Here is a 27,826-nt window from a genome sequence, read left to right on the forward strand (position 1 = left end):
GATTATCAGAAAGAGCTTTAACAGTTGTCAAGTCTACCCTTATCCTGTCCAAATAACCATCCTCTTAAATGTTTCAGCCCCAGGAAGCCCATTTCCTTTCAACACAGTCCCCCTGTAAATAACTATAAGTAAAACGGTCTTCAGGAAGATAAAAACTGCCAATCTATAGAGATTATCCACTGATCCTATTTCCAGCCTTGGGTAGATGGGGGTGTTTTGTATAAACAATGGCACTCTGAAATCTGTTGTTTTATATACCCTATAGACAGATGACTATCCATGTGACTTATATGAACTAGGCACAAGTAAAGGTACTCTCCATTATATGGGCTGATCTTGTGAGCCTTTCTGACTATAGGTGACATTAACTGACTTTTCAACGTCATAAAATATTAGGAAGGATAAACACTAAAATCCTAACGCTGATAATGTACTATAGAATTACAATGTCACTCATTTTCCTTTTTAAGCATTTCTATATTCTCCAATTTATCTACCATGAAGGGTAGTCTTATTATTTATAATCCTTTTAATAATATTTTATAATAAAATGTTTTTAATCTAATTTTCACATCTAAACAATGAAACAAATATTTACTAGGAAAAAATGAGTTGCACTAGCAATGTTTTCTTGATTCAGTTTAATTATACTGTTTCCTTAAGGTTACAGAATCAAAGGTTTATTTTTGTTATTGTTAAGGAAAAAAGTATGCTAGCAAATATAAAGTCTACATAAGGCCCCCAATTTGTATCTGATCTTCCTGAGAACCACAGAAAGCAGGGAAATATGAAAGTTGCTCCGTTTTTATTGTCTAAAAAAGAACGAACACCAGTTATTCACTGAATATAAATGTTTTGGGATGCCTGGGTGGCTCAGTCGTTTAAGTGTCTGCCTTCAGCTCTGGTCATGATTCCCAGGGTCCCAGGATTGAGTCCCGCATCAGGCTCCCTGCTCCCGGGGAGGCTGCTTCTTTCTCTGCCTGCCACTCTCCCTCCTCGTGCTCTCTCCCTCCCTGACAAATAAATAAAACCTTAAAAAAAAAAAATGTTTTACTAGCAGCAAGCACGAAACTAAATTGTTATAATGCTAGAACTTAAATAGGAAGCACTAAATTATATAATGGACATCATCAACAGTTCAAGCATGAGTTTTAAATGTGTGCCTAGACACACACACACACCCCTTCAACAAAAGCACAAGACTAAGCACAGTAAAGAGACATTTTTAAAAAGCAAAACAATTGATTTAATCCCAACATTTCCCTCTGATGCAATTTATTAAAATCAGTTCCTAAATTTTGTGTTTTTTTCTAATCCCCTAAATTCCAAGTTAAATGAAAACCCCAGTAACCCAAACCACTTGTTTGGCAAGTGGATATATTATAGTTAACCACAGACACACTAGATTGCAGGCAAGTGGGTTTTGAAAATGCTGAGATAATGTAAGTCCTCAAATCAGAAGTACTACTTTAATATCACAAACCATCTACATCATTATCAGAGACCACAGAGTAACTGGGTAACTTATTGGAAAAGTGAAAATGCCTGAGTCAGAAATTTCCATCTGACAGAGCAAAAGATTGAGGGTGAGAGGAAAAGTGAGAAAGTGGGGGGAGGGAAGGTAGCAGGGTAGAAACAGAGCAGTATTTACCCATCCTGGTAGAACTGTCAGGTAAGACTTCCCATAAGGAAATACCTGACTCAAGTTATCATAAAGGATAAAAAATACCCACAAACACAAACAACCTCACAAGCTTCCTGTGTTTGCAGGCATCAACTTTATGGATCGGTACTCTGAAGCCAAACTTTTTTGTGTTGGCAGTAACAAAAAAAGCTACTCAAGAAAAGTTACCACTCAGACCTTGTCTATTTTTAGAAAAAGCAGATCTAGATACTAACAAAAATCACCGAAACTGAGCTTCCTTTCTTCTCAAGAAGCATCCCATCATCTCGAAAGGACCTCAACCTAGAGGTCACTTGGTCTGCCTTCCCAACAAACTGGTGCTTGGGCTCTGTCCTTGCATTCTCACCAAGTGATCATGAGTGAGCTCCCTTCAAAATCCCGTATGATGTACATCTACATCATCCAACGTCGGAACAGATGTTAGAAAAGATTTCCTTAAACTAGACCAAATCTGAATGTTCTATTGATCCATCATTATTCTATCTACTAGGGTCACAATCTTCTCCCCACACTGTATATGGTAGCCACTACTCACATGTAGCTATTTCTTCAAATTAACTAAAATTAATTTTAAAAATTCAGTTCCTCAGTCTCACTAGCCACATTTTCAGTGCTAAATAACTACGTGGGGATGATGCCTACCATTTTGGACACTGTGGAATACAGAACATTTCCATCATCACAGAAGCTCTATTGGACAGCACTGCTCTAAAAAATAATCACAGCGTGGGGGCGCCTGGGTGGCTCAGTAGTTAAGCATCTGCCTTCGACTCAGGTCATGACCCCGGGGTCCTGGGATCGAGCCCCACATCGGGCTCCCTGCTCCGCGGGAAGCCTGCTTCTCCCTCTCCCACTCCCCCTGCTTGTGTTCTCTCTCTCGCTGTGTCTCTCTCTGTCAAAAAATAAATAAAATCTTTAAAAAAAATAAAAAATAATCACAGTGTGATAGATCGGTTATTGCCAACTTAAACAACTGAACCACTCAGTAGCATTCAAAGCCATTTTAATCATTCGTGGTATGTGTTCAACACATGTGCATAGGCACTTATATTTTAACCAACATATGTAACTCACTTTACAGTATGGGCAACCAAGGGTTTTGAATATATTATTGGTTTTGTGTTAGCCACTGATTTATCTTCAAAATTCTTGTAAGGTATTTCTCCTATTCCTTTTTCTTCAACTATAAAATGATGGTAACTTTGCTAACTTCAGCAGAGTGAAAAAAATCAAAAGTTGTTCTACATTTATCAAACAACTACTCTGCAGATTTATATCACAGGAACAAAGTGAGCAAATCTCCACTTAGGAAAGTGAACAGATTTTTAATACAGTTAAAGGAGTTCAATTCTGGGAAATACACCTAACTGGTGGGCTACTGAATAAACCCACTGGAACACTAATACTTACTTAACCACTTACTGAAGAACTCTGCATTCTAATTAGCAAATGTACATTTGTGAACCTCAAATGACCTTGAAAATTAAACTGATAAAAGGTCGAGAAGATTCTCCTAAGTTTACGGTCTTTGGTGCACTCCTTAAAGAACAATTACTTTTCAGTGGATGCTCCACTTCAGAACAATTCAGAAATATATGAATTTACACAGCAGCTAAATAAGTTAATTACTTTTAATATCACAAAAATGATTTAAAAGAAATCACTCCTGCTTTAAAATGATTTGTTTATTTTTAAATGGATTTAAAATTTCCTAATTGAACATAAAAAGATGACTATCAAAATTACACTTAGAGGGACACCTGGGTGGCTCAGTCCATTAAGCTTCAGACTGTTGGTTTTGGCTCAGGTCATGATATCAGTGTCCTGGGATCCAGCAGCGAACTGGGCTCTGTTCAGCTTGGAGTCGGCTTGCCCTTTCCCTCCCTCTCTGTTCCTCCCCCCACCCCCCACCTCAAATAAATAAAATCTTTTAAAAAAATTATATTTAGAAAATGATGGGGTGCCTGGGTGGCTTAGTTGTTAAGCGGCTGCCTTCAGCTTGGGTCATGATCCCGGGGTCCTGGGATTGAGCCCCGCATCAGGCTCCCTGCTCAGCGGGAAGCCTGCTTCTCCCTCTCCCACTCCCCCTGCTTGTGTTCCCTCTCTCACTGTCTTTCTCTCTCTCAAATAAATAAATAAAATCTTAAAAAAAAAAAAAGAAAATGATGAAACTCTTTACACAGTGTTTTCTGCAATACACTACACAGAACACTTGTATTCAGTGAATACTCACTGCATAAGGATGCAGTACAGTGTAACTAAGTACTCTTACTCTGATTGCAGTCCTGGCCCTAACACTCAGTAGATGAATAATCTTGAACAAATTAATATAACTTACATTTGCTCACCTGAAATACGGGAGTGAAAGCAACCACTATAAGTACTTGAGCACTGCAGGAAATTTGTACATTAAAAAAAAAAAAGTATTGGGGAGGCTGAGTGGCTCAGTCGCTTAAGTGTCTGCCTTCAGCTCAGGTCGTGATCCCAGGGTCCTGGGATCGAGCCCCACATCAGGCTACCTGCTCCTCGGGAAGCGTGCTTCTCCCTCTCCCACTCCCCCTGCTTGTGTTCCCTCTCTCACTGTGTCTCTCTCTGTCAAATAAATAAATAAATCTTCAAAAAAAAAAGTATTCACAAATTATTCTGATGGAGATAGTCAGACTTTCTATGTAGAAAACAATAGACCCTTGATAACCACAAGCAGTCCTCAAAATACCCAAAATACTTAAATACCTTAAATAAGCAGTAGATTTTTTTTTTCAAAGCAGTTTTCCACTAAGAATATCCAGATTGTAAGAATTTATTGCTTTTATTTTTATTCCATGTATCCCTAAAGAAACTCCAACCTTCTGTTGTTCCACTATTTGAATGGCACTTTTCCTGGCATTTAAACAAGCCCTCAAATGGTTTGGCAGCCCTCAAATGGTTTTGGTTTCTGTTTGCCTTAGCCTAGAAAGAAAAGCCACCCATCTCCTTAAACCCCTGTAGGATAAACCCAGTCATGCCCATTAAAACCCAAAAGATCACATCCAACCCAACTTAAGTACAAGTTTACACCAAGAAAAGAAAACCATTTTGGCTTATTGGCTTCATATGACAAGAGAGTTTCCTTAAGTACTAGCTACTGCAAATTCTATTTACCCTGAGTCAGATATTTCCACTTTGAACTTCTCTTCTGCAAGGAGATACTTTAGCTAGCACTTTCTTTCCTATTAGGATTAGTAAACACATTTCAATTTCAAAAAATCAAGAGTAAGGGGCGCCTGGGTAGCTCAGTTGGTTAACCATCTGACTCTTGATTTCGGCTCAGGTCAGGATCTCAGATCATGAGATCAAGCCCCGAGTAGGGCTCTGCTCAGCATGGAGTCAGCTTCAAATTCTCTCCGTCTCCCACTGCCCCTCTCCCCTCTCACACTCTCTCTCTCTAAAAAAAAATAAATTTTTTTAAAAAATCAAGAGTAATACTCAAAATCCCCCCACCTGTCCCAAAATTCTGTTTCAAATATCAGTCATGGGTAAGTAGGCATGGTAAAAAGATCCTCTTAGAATCTTGCTCCCATAAAGCAAACTGTACTACTCACAGTTCCACTCTGGTAACCATTTGTCAGAACTCTACACACAATTCTAGTAATCTTAGATCATATAAATCTAAAAGTATGAACAAAAAACAAATGGGTAAATCTTGAGATTTTTGGAATTTTACTCTGACATGCTGCCATATGCTCAATAATTGGTCATGTTTACTGACCAGAAATGTGTTTTTCTACAAGATATCTTGAGATCACGGGTACATTCTTAGAATTTAGGGAAATGCCTCCCCAGAAGATCAAGAGATTTATCTTCCTAATTACAGTACAAGTAGGCTTACATTTAAGTCAGATTTCCTAGAAATTCCATCTAAACAGAAGGAAGCAACCCAACAATAAACTGAAAGAAGTTGGCCTGTATTTCAAAGCACACCTAGAAAATCCCTACCCTGATAACAGGGAGTTGTGCCAAGAGTTTAAAAAGTGATTCTGTCGGGGTGCCTGGGTGGCTTAGTCAGTTAAGCACCTGCCTTCGACTCAGGTCATGATCCCGGGGTCCTGGAATCGAGCCCCGCGTCGCGCTCCCTGATCAGCAGGGAGCCTGCTTCTCCCTCTGCCTGCTGCTCCCCCTGCTTGTGTGCTCTCTCTCTCTCTGTGTCAAATAAATAAATAAAATCCTAAAAAAAAAAAAAAAGTGATTCTGTCAACCACTTTGGCTCTCTGTGTAGTTCATCAGAGGGGATATTTTATTTTATTTTGTAAAGATTTACTTATTTATTTTAGAGAGAACATGTGCGCATAAGCGGGAGTGGGAGAGGGAGAAAGAATCTCAAGCAGATTCCACACTGAGCACAGAGCCTGATGCAGGGCTTGATGTCAAGACCCTGAGATCCCAACTTGCGCCAAAATCAAGAGTCCGACACTTAACCAACTACGCCACCTAGGAGGCCCTATTATTATTATTATTATTATTATTTTATTGAGAAAAATTTGTATTCACTTTAGTGGTACTTAAAAGTTAGATGTGCACTTTTAATGGTTCCCTATTCCTAAAGAAATCTGGAAACACAGCTACTACTATGGGAAGAAAGAAGCAAAACCTGAAGCATAGAGGTAAATTCCAATAAGAAAACTGAGATTTCTTCAATAATACAAAAATAAAGAGTATATAAAGTGGCAACATTATTCTGTTTTGGATTTTTCCTACTGTTGAAGAGTATTTCAGAGGAAAACAAAACAAAACAAACTTTGGAGTTGTACAGATCAGGATTAAAATATTGCTTACCTAATGGCTGTAAGACCCTTGGCAAGTTATTTAATCTCTTTGAGCCTCAGGTTCCTCCTTTGTAAAATGAGAATAAATGTTTTGAGAACTAAATTAGGTAAGTGAGGGGCCAAGGAATACATCTGTCACTCAATAAAAGGAAACTCAATAAATGGAATCTATTATTATTGGCAGCATCAGAATTAAGGAATTCTTAGGTCCCATAGTTATGTCCCATTAAGTATTTCTTCCAGTCAGGTCCCTTAACTAAGTCACTGATTAACACAGATCTAGTCACTTGTCTAGCATAGAATCTATAATAGAATATGCAATCATTGCTTTGTCTTACGATGTGTAGAAATGTTTTCTGGCAAAGAATTAAACTGTAATCAACAGCTTACTACATTTCTATAGCTCTTTCTAACCTATGTCCAACTGAAGGAGAATGTTTCCTACACATATTGTGGGCCTGAGTCAAAGGAAAATCAGTATGTATAAAATGTTTAATAAGCTCCATCACTTCAAACTTCTTTTTTCAATTGAATATCGAGTTAGAAAGCAAAGTAGAATTATATACAAAAGTCATGTAATTAATAGTTTAATCAACATCAGGAATGACAGGAGGGTATGAGTAGAGGTATAACTGGTCAAAATATAAACACACTAACATGTAAATTAAAAACAGTGCATGCCTAAAACTAGATGGATTTTCCTAATTTCTGTTCTTTGAGTTGCTCTAGTGAAGGCTTTCTGCCAAATCCACATGACATCTTGGTATCTTTACTATAAGAAATATAGATATTTCTTGCCCAATGTATAGAAACATGGCTTTACTACAGCATATAAGGAACACACAAGTACAAAGGAGCCTTGTTCTTAGTTCCAGAATTTTAGTTCTGCTAAAATTCTGACAGAATTTTAGTTCTGCTTCTGTCGGCAGCTCACCAAGTGACCTCTGACAAGTCACTTTCCAAATCAGAACCTCAATGTCCTGTGCTGTAAGGAAATAGTCCAAATTAAGAATTCATCCAACTTTGGGGCACCTGCGTGGCTCAGTCCATTAAGCATCTGCCTTCAGCTCAGGACATGATCCTAGGGTCCTGGGATCAAGCCCCAGGACGGGCTCCCTGCTCGGCAGGGAACCTGCTTCTCCCTCTGCCCTTTCCCCTACCAACTCGTCCTCTCTCTCTCTCTCTCTCTCATGCTTGCTCTCTCTCAAATAAAATCTTAAAAAAAAAAAAAGTCATCCAACTTAGACACAGGGTTGCATGAAATGTACTTGATTCAGAGTAAGTGATACACACTTGTCTCTTGGACACAAGCATATCATCAAAAATGTGATCATCACAGCCTATATAAAAGACTACCCTACAGAATAACTGTTGTGCTTTCTCCTGCACCAAATACTGCTTTCTTCGTAAAAGGAGACCATGTTATCAGTCATTTAGTGTTCAATGAATATAAATATGAACTGTGTCATTAACTAAAAGGCTTATGTGGGGCCAGATGATCAGAGTACAGCCTGGGAAAGTGCGCACCCTCCATATTCAGAATGCTTCTCAGAGATCACCAAATGTTTTAAGTTCAAGTGGAATGTGTTAAAATGCCTTGGATTTCTCTCTGCAATGCTACTGAAACTGGCTTCAGTACATTCTACGGTATACTTGGTTATCACGTAATTCCCCTGTAGAGGAAATGAAAGAAACTCAGGGGCAGCTGCATCTGTGAACAGGAAGACAAGTTGTCCAAATCCTTTCTGTTCTACAGGATTTACTTGCTTCACTGTTTTTTAAAGGAGTCAAAATTATTTTGGCCGTTTTTTTTAAAAATTAAAATAATAGCTGCCTACAAATATAAATTTATTTTTTACAGCACTGCCTGTTTTGAAAGCAGTGTTAACTCCTAATACATCATACGAAGCTGAAAGAGACTAAACAGTGTGCCCTAAGTTAGAAAACCATTCCAAATTAAGTACAATTGGACATATTCATGCTCAAAGCAAAAACTCTTGAGCTCTTGCTCATGCCTTCCCACCTTCTTTTGATCATAAATCACTCAAAGTTTGCAATATGTACATCCATCTCCTTAGTCTCCAATCCAAAACTTTCAGATTCTTCACAATTATCCCCCCTTATAATCAAGAACTTTAAAAATACATGTTATGCTTGATCTGTTTAGTTAAGCTTTATAAGAACGTTGCTCCCTTTATGTCAAAATAAACCTGAGAGAAAATAGTAAACATAAAAATTCTGAATGGAACCCAACACCATCTAAGAAACTTAACTGGGTTCTCTAGTAACAGTGACAAAATGATACCATATAACGTTCCTGGAAAATATGCACACATTAGCATTGTTTTACATAACTAAAGTCAATTCATAAACAAGTAAGCTCACTGTCTGCAAAGGAAATTACTGTGTGTTTTCAGGCCTTGATTTAACCTCAATACCAATCAACATCTTAAAGAAATTTGAGAAATGGAAAAAAAATACAACAAAAAGTAAAAGCGACTTGTTCCTAGTCTTCTATTCCTACCCCTGTGAATTCATGCAAATGATCATAGCTCTTAATCCAGTGTCATCAGTTCAGTTAGCTCAGGTCAGTCTGCCCACCGAGCACAAGCTGTCAGGTAGTCTGACAAGTTTTCTGGAGTAGCTCCTATATGTAAGGATCCCAAAAAAATACTGAAATCAGTCAGCTGCCAGTCTCATGTTGAGAGAGAAAGAGTAAATTAATACAGAGAATGATCATATTGCTTTAGGAAATAAGTAGCTCAAAGTGGGTTGAAGAAATCACAGAAAAGAAGAAACAGGGCAGGGCAGACTTTGAAAATGAGCACTTGAGCGAGACCTGGTGGGGGTGGGAGGGTGTACAAACAGGCCGAATTTGGATAGTGGAGAAGGAAACTCCAGGTAGAGCAACAGGGCTCACAGGAACAAATCTGGAAGTGAAAAAGTCAAAAGTATTACAGGGCAATTTGAACAGTAATGTCATCAAGAGCTTGATTATATACCACTACATTTTTACGGAAAGTTTTCATATCCATTTCTTCAGTTAACTGTCATCACAAACCCATGTATTAGGCACAGTAAATATTATCTCCAATAAACAGCTAAGGAAACTAAAGCTTAGAGATACTGCGTGTTATCTATGAGTTCTTACACCTAACAGGTGGTAAATAGAAAATGTGAAACCAGGTCTTACAAGTCTAGGTTCAAGGTATTTCCTTTTAGAAAGAAGTCAGTCTGCTGAAGTTAAATTTTATACCTGATTTCAATTGGGATGAATTATTTAACGTATCAGTAAACTAGAGCAAATACTGTAAAATAATTCTAGGAAAAGCTCAATTACTAAAAAGATGGTTGGCAGAGTAAAAAGGTACCCTTCTTTTATATTTAAAAATAAAAAAATGATAGGCATATTACATATTGCCAAGTAAAGGAATCAGAAATGTCTGCATTTCTTACCTCCCTTTAATTGGCACAAATCTTTTCAACATCTATTCTCTACATTTTGGGGGGAATATATGGAGAGAACCCATAAATGGGGAACAGAAAGAAAACTAAAAAAAATAAAATTTTGATCAACCCAAATAATGAATAGCTGAATGACACCCTAATGATTTCTATTCTACAATCTAAAGAATAAGTTTTCATGTTTTACATAGTAATCAATTATGAAACAAAACAATTTTAGAACCTCAAGACAGGGGCACCTTGGTGGCTCAGTTGGTTAAGCGACTGCCTTCGGCTCAGGTCATGGTCCTGGAGTCTGCTTCTCCCTCTGACCTCTTCCCTCTCGTGCTCTCTATCTCTCATTCTCTCTCTCTCAAATAAACAAACAAAATCTTAAAAAAAAAAAAAAAAAAGAACCTCAAGACAATCTATGATAGAAAGGTACCCTTCGGGTTTTAAGTGCCAATGAAAACTTCACATACCCAGAAGAGGACCTCATTCAGTCATCACACCCAACTGCCCATGGTATTTCAGCAATGTCTCCTTTAGTTGTGTGATTACCAGTATCCATCTACTCTGGTGAAATTATTAGAATCATCCTTTTTACTCACAGTGTCTAGGTTTGGCCTATAAATTCTTTGGCGACCCTGTCTTTAAGCCTAGTAGTTATCCTAGTGTGGGGAGCTTGAGAGTCACTGACACCAAGTTCCTGGACTTCAGGGATGTTAAAAGCACAGTAAACTGGGGTCTACCCATGGCTCCCCAACCATTTTCTAAATCTCTAGTTTCTCCTCTCCAACATACACACACAGCCAAAATGACCTTATGAAGACTGGCTCTGTGAACCTCTAATGGGGTAACTATAAAAAGAAAAGAAATGCTTTGTGGGTCCACTAAAGCCCAATTTGAAATAATAAGGTCTGACCATGGAAACCTGGGAAAACAAGAGAAGCAGACATGTCAAGTTAAAATCTAGCGATCACTGATAGGATAAGGGACCTTTTGTAGGCAAAGCCAGAAAGTGATCTGTAAATACAGACACTGAGAATGGGCAGTTCTTTCCAATCAGCTATTGGCCCAGATGTTAGACCAAGCTCAAGAAGTGCAGATGGGGCGACAATCATCTTTAATCAAGTCTCTTCTTTCTCTACTTCAGGTTTCCCATCTAGGCAATAAAGACTTTGGACAGTATTTGTCAACCCTAACATTCTATATTTTACAGACCTTCATAATATGAAAGAAAAAAACTAACATTTTAAAGCATTTGATAGAAAAGTGCTACTAAAATATTACTGTAATTAATACAATAAAGTAAATCATGGACTCCTCTATATGGTCATTAAAAAAAAAAGACAAAAACAAATGTTGTTGATTGGGAGGCAGTGAAGAGGGAAAGATACCCTTATAAACCACTCACACTTTTCCAAATGCAGTTAAAAGTCCTGAAGTAAAGTTAATGGAAAGTGACTCATCCTTTATGACTCATTAGAAAAATAAAAGCCAAAAAAGTCCAGTGGAGACTCCCCTGGTCTTTGGTCATTAAGGAACTGTGTTGAGACTGGAAACAATCATTATACACTAAGCCTTCGAAGCTGAGTGGTAAATCAACCCAGGTACTTCTGACAGAAGTTTCTAAGAAGATGAAGTAACACTTCCTTCATGCAAAGTCAGTAATACATTTTGAAGAGAGCCAGTGATAAGCAATAAGCCAAAAGTCATAAGCAAACTTTTTAAAAAGTTCAATCTGTTTATTCATGCACTTCACTCATGAAAGCCCACAGACCCTTACTCAGAGCTGGCATATGACATAGTCTTATTTTACACATGGCTTCCATCTAGAGAATCAATTTTGAAGTACCTAGAAATATATATGGAGTGTAAATTTTTTCTTCCTCAAAAGAAAAAATCAGGTATGTCTATATTTTTAAGTCACTACAAATATAAAATACACTATCATAAGAGTTCAATCAGCAATAGTCCCCAACAACACCGACATATTAAAGAAAAGTTATAATTGATGCTCATGGTGATAAGTATCAAAAAAAGTTAAATCAGGAAGTTTTTTTTAAGTTTCATCAAAAATGGTCCAAAAAAACCCCACTATTTGTTACTATAATGTACCAGATAATAAAAATTTTAAGCTTTCCTGGTCATATGGTCCCTGCCACAATTATTCATCTCCACCTTCGTAGCGTGAACGCAGCCACAGGCAATAGGTAAACAACGAGCACGGTTTTGTTCCGATAAGACTTTACTTATAGAAACTGATATATGAATTTCATAGCATGTTCATATGTCACCAATCTTTCTTCCTCTTTTTTTTTCAATCATTAAAAAATATAAAACCCATTCTCAGCTCACCTGCTATAAGAAAACAAGTGGTGGGTAGGCTGCATTGGTCCATGGTCCATAGTGTGCAGACCCCTACCTTAGAGGAACAAATTTCAATTACTAGAGAGGGAAAAAAATGCTGCTCATTCTTGAACACTAACAGAGAAATGAGGTGCCACTGCAGAAGCTTGAGAAATTAGAGTAGGGAGGATTCCTGCACTAGGGTGACCACAGTATTTTCCGTCAGTATATTGCAAATGTCCATTGTGTAAGTCCAAGTATATATTAGGTGTATAAAAACTACAAACTCCTGGGACTATATCCAAGAGATTTAGCTGGTATCTAGTAAGGCCAGGAATGTGTTTATAGTAAAGCTCCCAACATGAACAGTCTAATGTTGCACCAAGGTTTAAAAACCATTGATATCTGCAAAATATATATCTGATATAAGACCTGACTCCACAATACATATAAGGAACTCTCAAAACGCAATAAAAAGAAAACTATTTTTTTTAAAAAGGGGCCAAAAGCTTAGAACACACACTTAAACAAATATATAAGAATGGTAAATAAGCATAAGATAAGAGGCTTAACATCATTAGTCATTAGAAAAATGCAGACTAAAGCCACGTGTGTTATTACACATCTAATAAAATAGTTAAAAGTTAAAAAAAACAACAACAACAAAAAAACACCCTGACAATGCAAACTCTAGGCAAGGATAGCAATTGGAGCTCACACACATTGCTGGTGGGAATGCAAAATGGTACAGCCACTTCAAAAAACAGTTTGACAGTATCTTACAAAGCTAAACATACATTCACCCTATGACCCAGCAATTCTACCATAGGTGCTTACCGAAAAGAAATGAAAATTTTCTTTCACTAAAAAAAACTCTATATGCAAATGTTTACAGGGACTTTATAACCACCCTAAGTGAAAACAACCCAAATGTTTTTCAACAAGTGAACAGATAAGCAAACTGTGGTACAGCCAAACCCTGGAACTCAACAATAAAAAGAACCAGAATTACTAATACATACAACATAGTATCAGATACATTATGCTAACTGAAAGAAGCTAAACTCAAAAAAGTACTTACTATGATCCAAATGATATGACATTTTTGCAAAGGAAACAACTATAGTGGCAGAAAACAAATCAATGGCTAGTGGGAGGCAGAGAAAAAGGGTAGAGAAGTTTGGGGGTTATGTAACTGTACTGATCTTGACTGTTGGAATAATTAAAAGACTATACATTTGTCAAAACTCAGAACTGTAAATTAAGGATGGATTTTTACTGTATATAAATTATGCGTCAATGAACTTGACTAAAAAGAAAAAAAAATACTGGTATATAAACAAAACTGATTACAACTGGTTCTGGTTTATGAGAAACTTTTCACTGTTTTTATGTCAGTGTATGGTTACCAACTATCATATGCATATGCATATGTACTTTAATGTATGTGGGTTTTTTTTTTTTGTAAAGGAAATGATATCAAAATAAATGGTTGTGTGTGTGTGTTTGTCATGACTTCTAACAGTAATATCTGGGAATTCTTTTGCACTGATTTCTAAATTCAAACATCTGGGAATAAATGGCCTAAATAATCCCCAAAGTCCTTCTGCATGTATAAACCAATTATCCTTTGCAGGTCTTATTCAAGATCTAGGGTATCCTAATTTTACATTTTGAAGCACAGGACACCTTTAAGTGGGTCATCAGTTAAAAATATTAATTCAATAGACTTTCCACTAGCTACTTCTGAAACTGCAAATATAGCTATGATAGGTTTGCTTTTCCCCCATGACTCAGAGTGGTTCATTTTAAAAATATGTTCCTGTAGTTAGAAAACTAGGATTTCAAGCAGTTTACTAAAGTTTTGTGGTATCTATAAATGCTTTCTTTATGAGCAGAATATTACATAGCTTTTTATCACTAAGACAAATTCATTTATCTCAATAAAAACTCCTATACCCCTGACAAAGACTGTGGAAAAACCACGGCCTATGGCTTTCTTTGAGTTTATTTCTCTATATGTTCAAAGTGCCCAAGCCTTTAAACTTGAGCCCCATCAGGCTGAATACAGCAGAGAAGACATGCATGTTTTTTGTTTTTTGTTTTTTGTTTTTAGATAGAGCATTGAGGCGGGAGTATGACCTCCCATAGTTCACTCAGTAATTCATTTGATGAATCAAAAATAAAACCTAAAAAAAGGTTTCAATTAAAAAATAAAATAAAGCCTATATTAACTCATTAACATTCATAAACATTATCCCTAAAATAACTTCAAAACGTCTCTGAAATTGTTGTCACTATTTTCATTCTACTGTTCTAAGCATAAGAGAGTATTAATGAAACACATTAGAAATTAATCTTATGTATCTACAGAATGATTTAAAAGATAGAAATGACGAGCAGAAGGGGGAAAAGGAAGAAAAAGGAAGGGAAAAGGTGGGAGAGAAGGGAGAAAATGGGACAGGACGGAGAACGTAGGAAAGGAGAGAATATTTGCAGCTTTAAATGTTTCTAATTCTAGTCCCAATGTGCTAATAATTCCTAGCTACTTAACCTCAGCAGTTCCGTACAACTCACTTCCCCATCCTAGCCCTCAGACTTTCCTCCGGAAAATGAGGAGGTTGGCTTAGATTAGTGGTTTTTAATGCTTTCTACTCTGAGATCCTTTGATTAACAATCAATTAACTTTCCAGTTTCTTCTTACATGGAAGAAGTTGTCCTTTAGGTACCTGTTAGTTAAAAAAAAAAAGTTCAATGACTTAAAAAGTTTATTAAAAAAAATCTTAATTTACAAATGACAGCTATATCCATTTTTTAAAATTCATTCAAGCAAGAAAGTATTGCATCCTTGCATATGACAACATACTGGAAGAGTCTTTCTTTTTCCTTTATGTGAGACACATTTTGGGTGCAGTATGAATTTAGAGGGTTCTTTACAGCAACTCCTTGAACTCTACACAACTGCCTCTCCACTACAGTGAAGATCATGTCCATGCACCACAGGGCATGTTTTATTGTGTAACTACCCTTGCGCAACAGGGGGCACACATTTTTTTTAAATATGTATCTAAGATTCTTTCCAACTTCCAAACTGTGAGATAAGTGCATTAAACCTATTACTCAAATAAAAATCAAAACCACAAAAGAGCATTTGTTAGGTGTTTTCACTAAAATTTTATTCTTTTTTTATTTTTTTTAAGATTTTATTTATTTATTTGAGAGAGAGAGAATGAGAGAGAGCACGAGAGGGAAGAGGGTCAGAGGGAGAAGCAGACTCCCTGCTGAGCAGGGAGCCCATGCGGGACTCAATCCCAGGACTCCAGGATCATGACCTGAGCCGAAGGCAGTCGCCCAACCAACTGAGCCACCCAGGCGCCCACTAAAATTTTATTCTTGATAATGATTACCTCCAAGGACAGAAGGAAGAGCATAGCTTTTTTTTTTTTACTTTTTATGTTTTATATATTTATACAGGATAAAATCTATTTTTAAGATGCACCTATGAAAAATAAACATTAGGAAAAAAAGATTAAAAGTTTTTATATAAAAAAATAAAATAAAAAATATATTTTTTTATAAATTTAATTCTGGCATTCTCCCTGCCCTTGCCGAGACTCTGAGAAGGAATATAAAATATTATTTTTAATATATAATAATAATAATATACTATGCCAGAGGTATGATTCCTGAACCAACAGGGAGCATTTAATAATACACTCATTCACTCATTCATTCACTCACATATGCAAATATGTGCTGAATATTTTCTGGCTATGTGAAAGACCTGAAGCCAGACAAGGGTAAAGAAAGATAAGTAAGATACAGGGGCGCCTGGGTGGCTCAGTTGGTTAAGCGACTGCCTTCGGCTCAGGTCATGATCCTGGAGTCCTGGGATGGAGTCCCGCATCAGGCTCCCTGCTCAGCGGGGGGTCTGCTTCTCCCTCTGACCCTCCCCCTTCTCATGTATTCTCTCTCTCTCTCATTCTCACTCTCTCAAAATAAATAATAAACAAATCTTTAAAAAAAAAAAAAGATAAGTAAGATACAAATCTCCCAACTCAAGTAGATCCAGCCACTGTCTCCTTAAAAAACAGTAACAAAAAAAACTTGCTGTAGAATTTTGAAAAAGAGAGAAAGTGAGTTTGCCCTGGAGCCAGATGCTATATATCTCACAGACACTGCCTTCACATTACATGCCTAGTGTGCACGTGATATGCTTAAGATCTCTGGGAAAACTTGCTTAACTTATTACACCAGACCTAACTTTGTATCTTTCCCCTTAAAATTCTGGATTTGTGCCATTAATTTAATTTACCTCATTAGGTCACTGGGGTGTCCTGGACCTAAAATGAATCAGTGCTTTCTAGACATATTTCTGAAAATGTATTAAACTTTATCTTTCATAAAAGAAAAAAGATTTTCTTTCAGAACAGCTAGCTGCTTTTACTTCAAGAAAAATCACTAGGTGCATTGACTTCAGACGTGCACACACACACACAGTTAACCAACTCTGGATATGGTGGAACTTTCCATCTGAAGACTAGTACATACACATAATACATCCTGCATCTCTTACTGCTGTAAGAGAAGAAAAAAGAAGGCTGGCACTGGGAACTGATGGGAGGGTTGGTGTATTGTGCTAAATGGCAAAAATGGGAAAACTCTAATGCCTATAAAATTACAAAGGAGTTGGTAAAAGTTTAAAAGGGTCTAGAAATGGCTTTGATGGACAGGCTAACATTAGCTCTTAGACCAACACTTTAAGGGTCAAAACTTTGTTACACAGAAAAACGGGCAATATTATGATGATAAATGAGCCACTCCAAATTAAGTAGTGATATGGGAATCTAAGTGGAAAGGGCAAAAAAGGAAAGTGAGGGGTCTGGACTATTGTGTCAGAAAGAAAATTTGGGGGCACCTGGGTGGCTCAGATGGTAGGATGTCTGCCTTCAGCTCAGGTCATGATTCCAGGGTACTGGGATGGAGCCCCACATCAGGCTTCTGACTCAGAGGGGAGCCTGCTTCTCCCTCTCCCTCTCCCCCTTCTCATGCTCTCTCTCTCTCTCTCTCTATCTCTGTATCTCAAACGAATAAATAAAATCTTTAAAAAAAAAAGGAAGAAAGAAAGAAAATTCAGCAAAGAAGCTAAAATTGACCAAAAACCTAAGTCTGTCAACTGAAGAAAAGCATTCATTTTTAGAAAAATGTATACCCAGCTCAGATCTAAACTAAGAAACTTACAGAATACTGTTGGAACCTGACTATACCTTTGTCTAACATTCGCAAATTGCACGATGCATTTGAGTTATACTTTAAAAAACAATAGCTGGAATTATTTCAAATCTTGTTGGGTAGAAGCTCAAATGTTTCAGAAGAAATAAAGGACTATTCCTAAACATTGGCAACAGTATTTCCATCACAAAAAGTATGCATGTGTTCCAAATGTGCTTTTAAACCAGAAATAATGATGTGCTGACATTTAGCTAGACTTAATTCCTTTCACTTACATATGAACTCAAATGTGTCCCTTTATCTCCTATTTTAAGAGATTTCCTAAGGTAAAAATACTGCTGTAACTTTGGTTTTTTTAAAGGTCTGTTCAAATGATGAATATCTTTGACCACCTTAAAACTAAGCACGCAAGCACTGGATTTTAACCTAGAAAAGAAAATTTTAAAATATTAAAATATTCCCTGACGTCAGCTGTTACCCATGACCTCTGTTGACATGTTCACAACAAAGGTCACAGGGCCCCTCAACCTCTCCCAAAGAAAAAGCAGTGGGAAGCCACAGACATCCACTGCATTATTCTTAATCTCTATTGGAATCCACCCTATGACCCCAAATCGTAATTGTGTATCAATCTACCAAAGTTTAGACTGAAAAGAGAAGTGGAGGAGACAGATTTTTAAAAACAGAGTTTAAAAATCTATGCCAGGATATTAAGCAATTTACCACTAAACTTTCTTTACAAACTGAGTTGGAGTTTCAGTATTAAGAACAGTCTCAATGTGTATGTTTTACCCAAACATGGGCACCACTTTTATTCTCTTTAAATTAGGGTTCAAAGGCATTGTTAGGGAGTTACTGGGCCATAATTAAGAGTTATATTAGAGAAAGATACCCTTTATTAGACTTGAATACTTCCCAGATCAAAAACTACACCACCATTAGGAGGTTCCTAGCCTAATACATCATTTCCTTTGAGGATCTTGGAACCAGAAAAGTCAGACGCTTGCAAAGACAATGATCTCAACAATTTCTGACCACCTTCAAAATCAGTCAGTATTTAATTCTAACTTAATGAAAGAGCCACACCAAATTTCCTTCCCACTTAACCATATCACACAAACTGGACTGCCAAACACCACATTATGCGAAGTGAAAGCCAATTTGAATGTGCAAAAATTCCAGAGTTTAGGAATAGAAACATCTTGCATTTTTAGATGGAAAGTGTTTTTTTGAACCCCTTGAGAATGTACTAGAATAAATCATTCATCATTCATGTCTTGGTTAGAAACCAGAAGACCTAAGAGTCGTATATATGCATATAAAGGAAGTGAGTTTTGAGTTTGTTCCAGGTCAGGGACAGGTACAAGGGGCTGCGTAAAATCACAGCACCACATGATTAATACTTAACTGTTAAGGTTGTGTTTGAACTCCAGTGTTCACTCTACTCATCACCCACCCACAAGGAAGCACTACACACTACACAGGGTCACTTTTTCTTTAGGGACGTTCAACATACAGACATCTGTCCATAAAACTCCTATCCAAAAGGCTAGGTACAACCAGACAATCTCAGAAACTAGGACTTTCTTTTTTCTTTTTTCTAAGATTTTTATTTATTTGACAGAGAGAGAGAGAGAGAGAGAGAAAAGGCGAGAGAAGGAACACAAGCAGGGGGAGTGGGAGAGGGAGAAGCAGGCTTCCCGCCAAACAGGGAGCCCGATGTGGGGCTCAATCCCAGGACTCTGGGATCATGACCTGAGCCAAAGGCAGACGCTTAACGACGGAACTACCCAGGCGCCCCACACTAGGACTTTCAAAGTGTAGATCTGCCCTTCCTCTCACTGGGGCACCAGACTTGACAGTGCTGTGAAAACTACATTTACATGTGAATACCTGAATCTTCACCAAAGCCTTGCTAGAAACTGAAAGGTTGAAAGATCTCAGGTCTAAGTTCTAATACCCTTCAGGAACAATAGGACAAGCCTGGCCCCATTAAGAATTCTACATAAAACCAGTTACTCTATCCCCTAGTGTTTCGAACTCTGGGAAAGAAAGCAGTCAAGCTTACTTGGTATTTTGGGGTCGGCCTGAACACCCACAAGACCATCAGAGTCAAATCAAGTTGTCAATGGAACATGCAGTTCCAAGAAAGCAAAAATTCTTATTTTCAATTCCACATTCCCAAGACACCCCAGGCCACATTGTTCAAATGAAACAATGACATTCACAACAAAGACAACCTCTGCAAGCCTGGATAGCACTCTGGGATTTCCACACTTCCGGGGGCCAAAGAAGAGCCAAAGATAACTATAGGTTAAGGAGATCCAGCACCCAAAATTTCAACAACAACAACAAAAAAATGCTCGATCTTGGAGCAGTCAACCAAGAGCAGGGAAGGGAAGTCAAAAGGCTACTTGCTAGTAGCTAAACCAGACCAGTACTGATCAACCATAATTTCCCAGGACATCAGTATAAAGAGCCTTTAAAAATCAAGGTCACCAGTGAGTCCTCTGTTCCCCCTTACCCCCTGCTTTTCCTAAGAAAATGCTTATAGCAGCTTCCCATCAGCCTGCCCACGCTGGGCAGTGCCAAGACTAAACTTTTAAACCTTGAGGGAGGTGGGAAAGTCAGCCAGCCAGACGCTGGGCTAGGAAAAGTGGCGAGAAGGAGGGAAAGAGTCAAGTTTCAAAACAAAGGCTCCACAAGGAACTGAACGTCAACCCCTCCCCACTTCCTAGCCTTCAAGCCAGCTAGGCTGGGCCTTGATTTTTAAGGACACAAATAAGTCAGATTTACCCAGCTTTTGAGCGTTCACCAACACTTTGCTCTTCGCTAGAACATTTGCACAACCACTTGCTGAGGGTGGTGCTCTCCTCTCTCCCCCCATTTCCTCGCAGTGGAGAAACCGGGCTCAGAACGTAATGACTCGCCCAAGGTACCACAGTAGAACCTCAAGTCAATTCTGTCCCCTACCAGGGCGCCAGGGCACCAGGGGGGCCCCGCGCTAGGGCCTCGGGGGCCAAAAGGACGACTTCCCCGCCCGGAGAGAGCCAGGCTGGGAGAGGGGAGGGGCCCCACGCCCCTCGCGCCTCGCGCCCGGGCCCCTACCTTCCTTGACTCCGGGCAGCTTGGACTGGTCGATGGTGACTTCAGCCATGTTGGGCCGGGGTCCCGGCCGCCTCTCGCCGCCCGCTTCCCCGCCGCCGCCGGGCCCGAGCGCGGCCCCGCGCGCAGCAGCAGCAGCGCCCGACGCGGCGCAAAGTCCGGCGGGCAGTGCGCGCCGACCTGGGGGAGGAGCGGCCGCCGCGGAAGGGCTGGCGACAAAGGCGTCGGGAGACCCGTCCCGGCGCCCCAGGCTGGCGGTCCAGCTACCCCGCCGCAGCCACCTGCTCCCGCGCCCCCGGCCCCGATCGATACCAAGTATCCGGAGCCCGGAAATGGACCCGGGCCGTCCAGTACGGAGGGAGAGAGGAGACAGAAAGGCGGGCGGGCGGGCCTGGGTGGGGAGGGGGAGGGAAGCTGCAGGTCTGTAACCGCAACTGCGAGTGGCTGGTGAGCGAAGATCGGCGCCCGCGGCCGCCTCCCTGCTGTCTCCTTTGTGCGGTGCGACGCCCCCGAGGCTGGGGCTCCCGCTGTGCCCCCGCCCCCGGGCCTCCCTAGCCTCGGAGGGTCACGTCTGTCGGTGGGGCCTTTGTGTCCTGACGGCCTCAACAAAAGGGCCACATGGGTTACCCAGAACATAGTCGGTATTATTGTCACCGGCGTCTACAACATTCTGTGCTCTGGTTCCGGGGCTGAGATTTCCTGTTGCCTGGCTCTGTCTCAGGCATTCTTTGCCTCCCGGGATTAGGGAAAAGATAGCATATGGACAGGAAAACCTCTAAGACAACCTATAGTAGAACTAGACAACAGCTGATATCTGGGCCAGTTTAGAGAAGAGAGCGTTCACAACCAGCTGGGGGAACTGAGTCATTCATTCATCAAAAACGCATGACTGTCTACCAAATGTGATGTTAGGTACTGGGGGGTGATAAAACGTGTTTCAGACATTCCAGACATGATCTCTCTTATGGCATGTCACATATTGGACTATAATTGTGACATTTTCATCTCCCAAAAATAGACATCCTGTCTGCATCTTCTGGCAATAGAATTCTCCCTCCCTTCAGCAGTGGGCTCTTCTCCCAAGCATGTGCAATCATAGAACCTCCCTACCCCCACCACCCCCACCACCACCCACACATGTTCATCGAAGGATGGGTGTGTGAGTGACCAAGGCAGGTCAAGCAGAATACTTCCCTGGGATTATTGCCTAAAGAGGGACAAGTACTTTGTGTTTTCTATGGGGAAGCTTTGCCCTCACTAGTAAACAATGAAACCAAACTGCAGAAAGAGCAAAGATAAGAAAAGAGCGCTCAAGAGGGCAGGTTCTGATACTACAATCCCTGGAATAGTTGGGATGCCTGCAGCTCCTGAATTCCGGGATCTACCTCCAACATCCTCTCAAATTTAAGCTAGTAATTTTACTCTCTTAAGCTTGTAAAAACTGATTTTCTTTCATTCATAACTTAAAGAGTCTCAGTCTGGCAGGCCACGTGGAGGAGGTTTTATTTGGACTGGCCATTTAAAAAAATAAGCAGATGTAGGCTAACAAAAATTTAGAAGAAGACTTTCTAGGACTTTCTAGGCCACAGGGTGATCAACTATGGCTCACAGGCCAAATCTAGCCACTGGAATTTTTTTTTTTTTTTTTTTTTTTTTTGAGAGGGAGAAGAGAAGGGTGGGGAACGGCAGAGGGAGAGGGAGAGAGAATCTCAAGCAGGCTCCCAGAGTGGATCCTGAAGTGGGGCTGGATCCCTCCACCCTGATAACCATGATCTGAATGGGAATCAAGAGTCCTACCACTCAACTGACTGAGTCACCCAGGAGCCCCAAGCCCACTGGATTTTAATGACTGCATTTTATATGCTAAAATGATTACATTTTAAGTGGTTATGTCAATACAACATAATATTTTCAATTTTGCCTCTTAGGTTTCAAAATCTGAAATATTTTCTTTTGGACCCTTTTCAGAAAAAGTTTGCTGACCAGTATTAAGCAGAAAGAATGCTCAGTAAGTTAAATGTTTGAAAAGGAAGGTGATAATATTAGAAAGATAGTTGTATGGTGATTTTTAAGTTCCTTGCCTTCTACTGGCTTTTTTTTTTTTTTTTTTTTTACTTTATGGTCGTAGAGAATATTTGTAATAGATATTTTTGGTTTCCCTCTCCAAATCCATTTTCTCCACTTCTCTGCCATACTCTGCCCTGGGAGCTGACATTTATGAATACATCACCAGGACCTCCTTGCCTTGTGCTTCCTGTTGAGTTAGACCTATGGGAAGCACTGTCAGAAGATCAAAAGAAGGCAGGAGAGAAATACCAGCTTATGAATTACACTCTTCTCCCCCTCGAACTAGGCCAAAGTTTTGGCCATACCCTGGCCTTCTGATTATAATGCCTGCCTGAAGCTTCTTTTCCATGGCTACAGCTCTCATGGGTCTCTAATAATACCATTTTTCTTCCAGTGCCCCTTCAGGCCTAGGGTTGTAAAGGCTTACCACCATTGCTAGTTCCTTGAACCACACCCACACCTCTGTAATAGTCCTTCATTATATTCTTTTCAATTAAACCATTTTGAGTGTGGCTTTTGTTTTCTGCCTAGACTCTGACTGATATGGTAAATAAGATATGCCAAAGGGTCACTGCTTTGTTTTCCTTAAAAACATCCACATTTCCGCCCTAGAGAAAAAACAAATAAATATATACAAAGTCATGTCTATTATTTAGGGAATCAGACACCTTCAACAGAAAAAGTAATGAAAAGTGACCAGAAGCCCCTTTCTGTTGCTGGACCAGATGACCTGGAAATCCCCCAAAAAGTCAGGCTATCCTTCCCCACCTCCACCCTTACTCTGTATCTACCCCTGACCTGAGCAATTAGAGCTCGGGGTTACAGGATCAGCACTTTCCAGCACAGGACTGAAATGACTAAATATCTTTTGATGACTTAAAAGGAAATGAATGTATAGTGAATTCCTATAACTAGTTTATGTATTTTAATGTCCTGAAATGTCAATTTTGCAGTAAAAAGAATCAAAAGATAGGCTTCCCAGAGGAGGTACCAATCCCTAATTTTAAGCAGATCTCAAACAAGCAATTCAGAGCTAAATTGCAACTCAAATGCCACAGGGAGAAATAAGGATTTATTTATAAGATAATATCAAACCACTAATTGAGTAGATTATTGTAAAGGAGAGTTATAGGATACATTTTCTACGTGAAGAGGGGAAATTTGGGAATAACAAAACACATGGATTGGAATGGGGAGAGTTTGGCCATAAGAAGTCAAGTCGGAAAACCAGAACATTCAAGAGGCAGCCAAGTGGTACAAGATGGTGAACTCCATGAGGGCAGGGATTTTTCATCTGTTTTATTTACTACGATCCCTAATACCTAGAACAGTGCCTGGCACCCCTATTCTTAAATATGTCTAGCGTCTTTGAAGTTCATACCCTCAGACTCCCTACATGTCCTATGGTAGTTATTTACATACCCTTGGGTAACTTCTTGTTCCTTCAAGATGATAGCTTCTTTCTCATTGTGTCCATCATCATGTAACTTGGTGATTTCAATGTCTACATAGACAGTCCTTCTCCCAACCTGATCTCTCTTTTCTTAACCTCCTTATGCCCAGTGATTTTTCTACCCCATCCCATCTCAGCCCCAAACTCCCAGGGTCATTCACTAGAATTTGGCATTACTAAAAACTGTGCTCCTTCAACAATCTTGAACAGCCATTCTCCACTTACCATTTCTATCTCCCCAGCTCACTTCTACTAATACCCCAACTCCAACAATTCTTCAACAGCAGCAGAACCTATCATCTCTTTGCCCTACCGCCTTGGTACTGATTCGCACTTGCCCCTATACTCCTACTTCTGTTTTAACTAGTCTATGACCTATTTTTATAATCACGCCCTACAAGATGCTCTCACTCCCTTACCTCTGTCTTCCTCTTTCCTACTTGGATGGCAATATCCCAACCATGGCTAATTGACTATAAATTCTGTGTATTGCCCAGACCAATTTATTTCTTATGCCATTAAACATTAATTGCACATCTTCTTCTCTCCTACCTATATGGTCCCTTGCCCCTCTTTACTCTTAGTTTCTTAGACTACTAAGAAAATAAAAGCATTGAAAAGAGGACTTTCAACCTTACCCTTTCCAAATCTATCAATCCATCTGTCTATTTCTCCTCTATAAGACTAACACTTCCACTGTGCACTGGATCCTTGGGTGATATTCAAAACACTTAGTAAACAGAATGGCAGAAGTACAAACATGGCAACAGAGCTGGTTTTGGATCCTCCCCCTGTTCCAGCTGTTACCCTTCGGTTTCTGGATGATGAGAAGACCTAGGGAGTCCCAAGGAAAAGGAGATGTGGTCCAGGTGGGGGTGGGGGCAATTAGGGGGCTCAAGACAGCACTAAATTATAAACCAGGCTGAAAGCGTTAGTATTTTGGCAATCATTATGTCTGTAATTATTCACATCTGCTGAATATCAGTCTCGATTACATCCCATCCTCTCACTTTTTCAAGGATATTACTCTCCAACAGTAATCATTTTTCCTCTCTGGTAAATACTTTACAACAACATTCAAGTGTACTATTATTCCTGCACCTTAACAAAATCTTCCTTTGATCTAAAATTCCCCTTCATCTATTACTACGTTTTTATGCACCTGTTTATAGCAAGCCTCTTTGAAACACTCATCTGTTCCAATGATCTCCTCTTGCTACTTCCCCATCCTTTCTTGAACCCATTCCAGTCATACTTTTTAGGCCCACCACTCCAAAAAAAAAATTTTTATTACATAAAAAATGACCTTCATGATGTCAAATCCCAAGCTCAGTTTTCAGCCCTTCTCTAATTAACTTATTGTTACTATTTAAGAGATATGATCCTACCTTCTTTCTTGAAAAGTTTTTGTTGTTTTATCTTTGGTTTTTTTCTTATTTCATTTTCTCCCAAGGGCCTTTCCACTTAACTAGTCCCTCTTCCTGGAAAGCCCCCTACCCTTGCCCCACCCCTTGCCAAATAACTACAGGATGTGCTTCTCCATTTTTATTCAAGTATCTGCTCAAATGCCATTTTCTCAGACAGCCCTCCCTGACTTTATCTAAAATAGTAACTTAATCTCTGTCATTCCATAGTTTGCTCATACTTCTTTTTTTCTCTCCAAATCAGTTATCTCTGCAGATATTATATGTTTAAATGTTTGTTTATTGTGTCCACCCAGTCTACCAAGAGGAGTGAAACTTTGTCTATATGATTCACTACTATATCCTCAGAATAGTGTCGGCACACAGTATCTGCTCATAAAATATATGTTGAATAAATAGTTGGAGAAAGTATTTGGTGAAGAATTGTTAAAGCAGATCATGACTCTGCTGATCAATCAAATCTTTTAAAAAGTAAGTTTTTTAAAAAAGATTTTATTTATTTGAGAGAGAGAGAGAGAGAGCGCATGCACACACAAGCGATGCAAGGGAAAGGGAGCCCAACAGGGGCTCGATCCCAGGACCCTGAGATCATGACCTGAGCCAAAGGCAGATGCTTAACCAACTGAGCCACCCAGGAGCCCCTAAAAATAAGTTTTTTAAGAAAAATGTGTTTTTCAGGGCGCCTGGGTGGCTCAGTTGGTTAAGCGACTGCCTTCGGCTCAGGTCATGATCCTGGAATCCCGGGATCGAGTCCCGCATCGGGCTCCCTGCTCAGCGGGGAGTCTGCTTCTCCCTCTGACCCTCTTCCCTCTCATGCTCTCTATCTCTCATTCTCTCTCTCTCAAATAAATAAATAAAATCTTTTAAAAAAAAAGAAAAGAAAAATGTGTTTTTCAGAAATGAGTTTTAAGAAAAAACCAAGACCTTAATAGATAATAGACATAATTAAGAATTTTTAGAGAAACAGAAATCTCATATTGAAAGAGAAATCTGTAGCTTATACCATTGCATATTTAAAGGCCTTTCATTTATTGCAGATAAATATATTCCTAATGTGGAAAAGAAAAAAAAATTATGGGCACCCCTGTCATTTGGGAGGTGTTTCCATGGCTGCCATGAGAGTGCAGGTAAGAAACAGTGATGAAGAAAGTGAGTCCATATGGAGCCAGAGCAAGAGAATCTCATCCAGAAGACTTGGTGGGGACTAGAGTAGGATGTCAACCGTTTTCACATCCAGGGATTTTAAGCATACTGGCACAAGTACTGATTAGTGCAAGGAGCATAGCATAAGGAGAAACATGAACTAACACAAGAAAGCCAAGTTCAGTAGTACGAGCTATGGTAAAACGTGCCTAACCTCTGGGCTTTGTATGCTGGAGTTATTATACTATGTTTCATAAATTCATATACACAGCAACAATTATATGCAGACGGCATAAACTACAAATCCCTCATAAAGCATATTTCTATGTTTTAAATGAACACAAGTACAGTTGTGATAAACTTATTTACAACTTGTGAAAATTAATAAAGGGAAACTTCACTAAAATGCAATGGGAGGCTAGAAGGGGGAGCACAGAAAGGGGAACCCCATCATTCAAATGTCAGTTGTAGGAAGAATCTTCAATTACAGACCCCAACAGAAGCATAATCAACAAGAAAGTATCATCAATTACAGGCCCCAAAAGGGAAAGATGTACATTGCACTCCTACAAGTAATCAACTACCCTTGCAAGCCAGCCAATGAGAAACCATCATTACCCTGCACTCTTGCTTTCACCCAAAACAACCCCTTCCAACTTCCTTCTTCTCCATGAAATAACCCTCTTCTCCGTGAAATAACCCTCTTCTCTTTTGTTTGTGGGACTTGCCTATGCTTTTTCCATAGCTTGCATGTTCCAAGATGTCATTCTCTGCTATTCCTGAGTAAACCCATTTTGCTGATAAAATACTGGCTATTTTATTTTTAAGGTTAACAAAGTAATCACTAAGATCAGTATAACTTTTTATCTCTAGGTATTTTTTTCAACCAAAGGTTAACAACAACAACAAAAATTATGTATGGAGAAAGGTCTTAATTAAGAGGAGAGCTTCAACCTGGAAAAGATTGGAATCTCCCTTTAAAGGATGAACCACACTGTTAGTTTTTCTGCCCGAGACCCATAATTTAGGAAACTTTTTCTACATGTGATTTTTCCCATGATACCTATAACTAGAAAGGCAGGACTATAAGTTCAAATTGAGAGAAGGAAAAAGGATGAAT

The 27,826-nt window shown here is 39.3% G+C and overlaps 1 protein-coding gene across 1 annotated transcript in view; it reads right to left on the bottom strand.

The window, feature by feature from the left end:
• Positions 1 to 20,979, bottom strand: part of CCDC50 (coiled-coil domain containing 50) — a 70,810-nt gene extending 49,831 nt beyond the window's left edge. The window contains exon 1 of the mRNA XM_088025047.1: positions 20,623 to 20,979. Coding sequence (XP_087881173.1) covers positions 20,623 to 20,671 — 49 coding nt within the window. The 5' untranslated portion in view covers positions 20,672 to 20,979. The remainder of the gene's footprint in view (positions 1 to 20,622) is intronic.
• Positions 20,980 to 27,826: the final 6,847 nt, after the last annotated feature.

Source organism: Eumetopias jubatus, unplaced genomic scaffold, assembly GCF_037043125.1.
Source record: "Eumetopias jubatus isolate StellerSeaLion01/CBP00866 unplaced genomic scaffold, mEumJub1_p1.0 scaffold_1, whole genome shotgun sequence".
NCBI classification, from domain to species: Eukaryota; Metazoa; Chordata; class Mammalia; order Carnivora; family Otariidae; genus Eumetopias; species Eumetopias jubatus.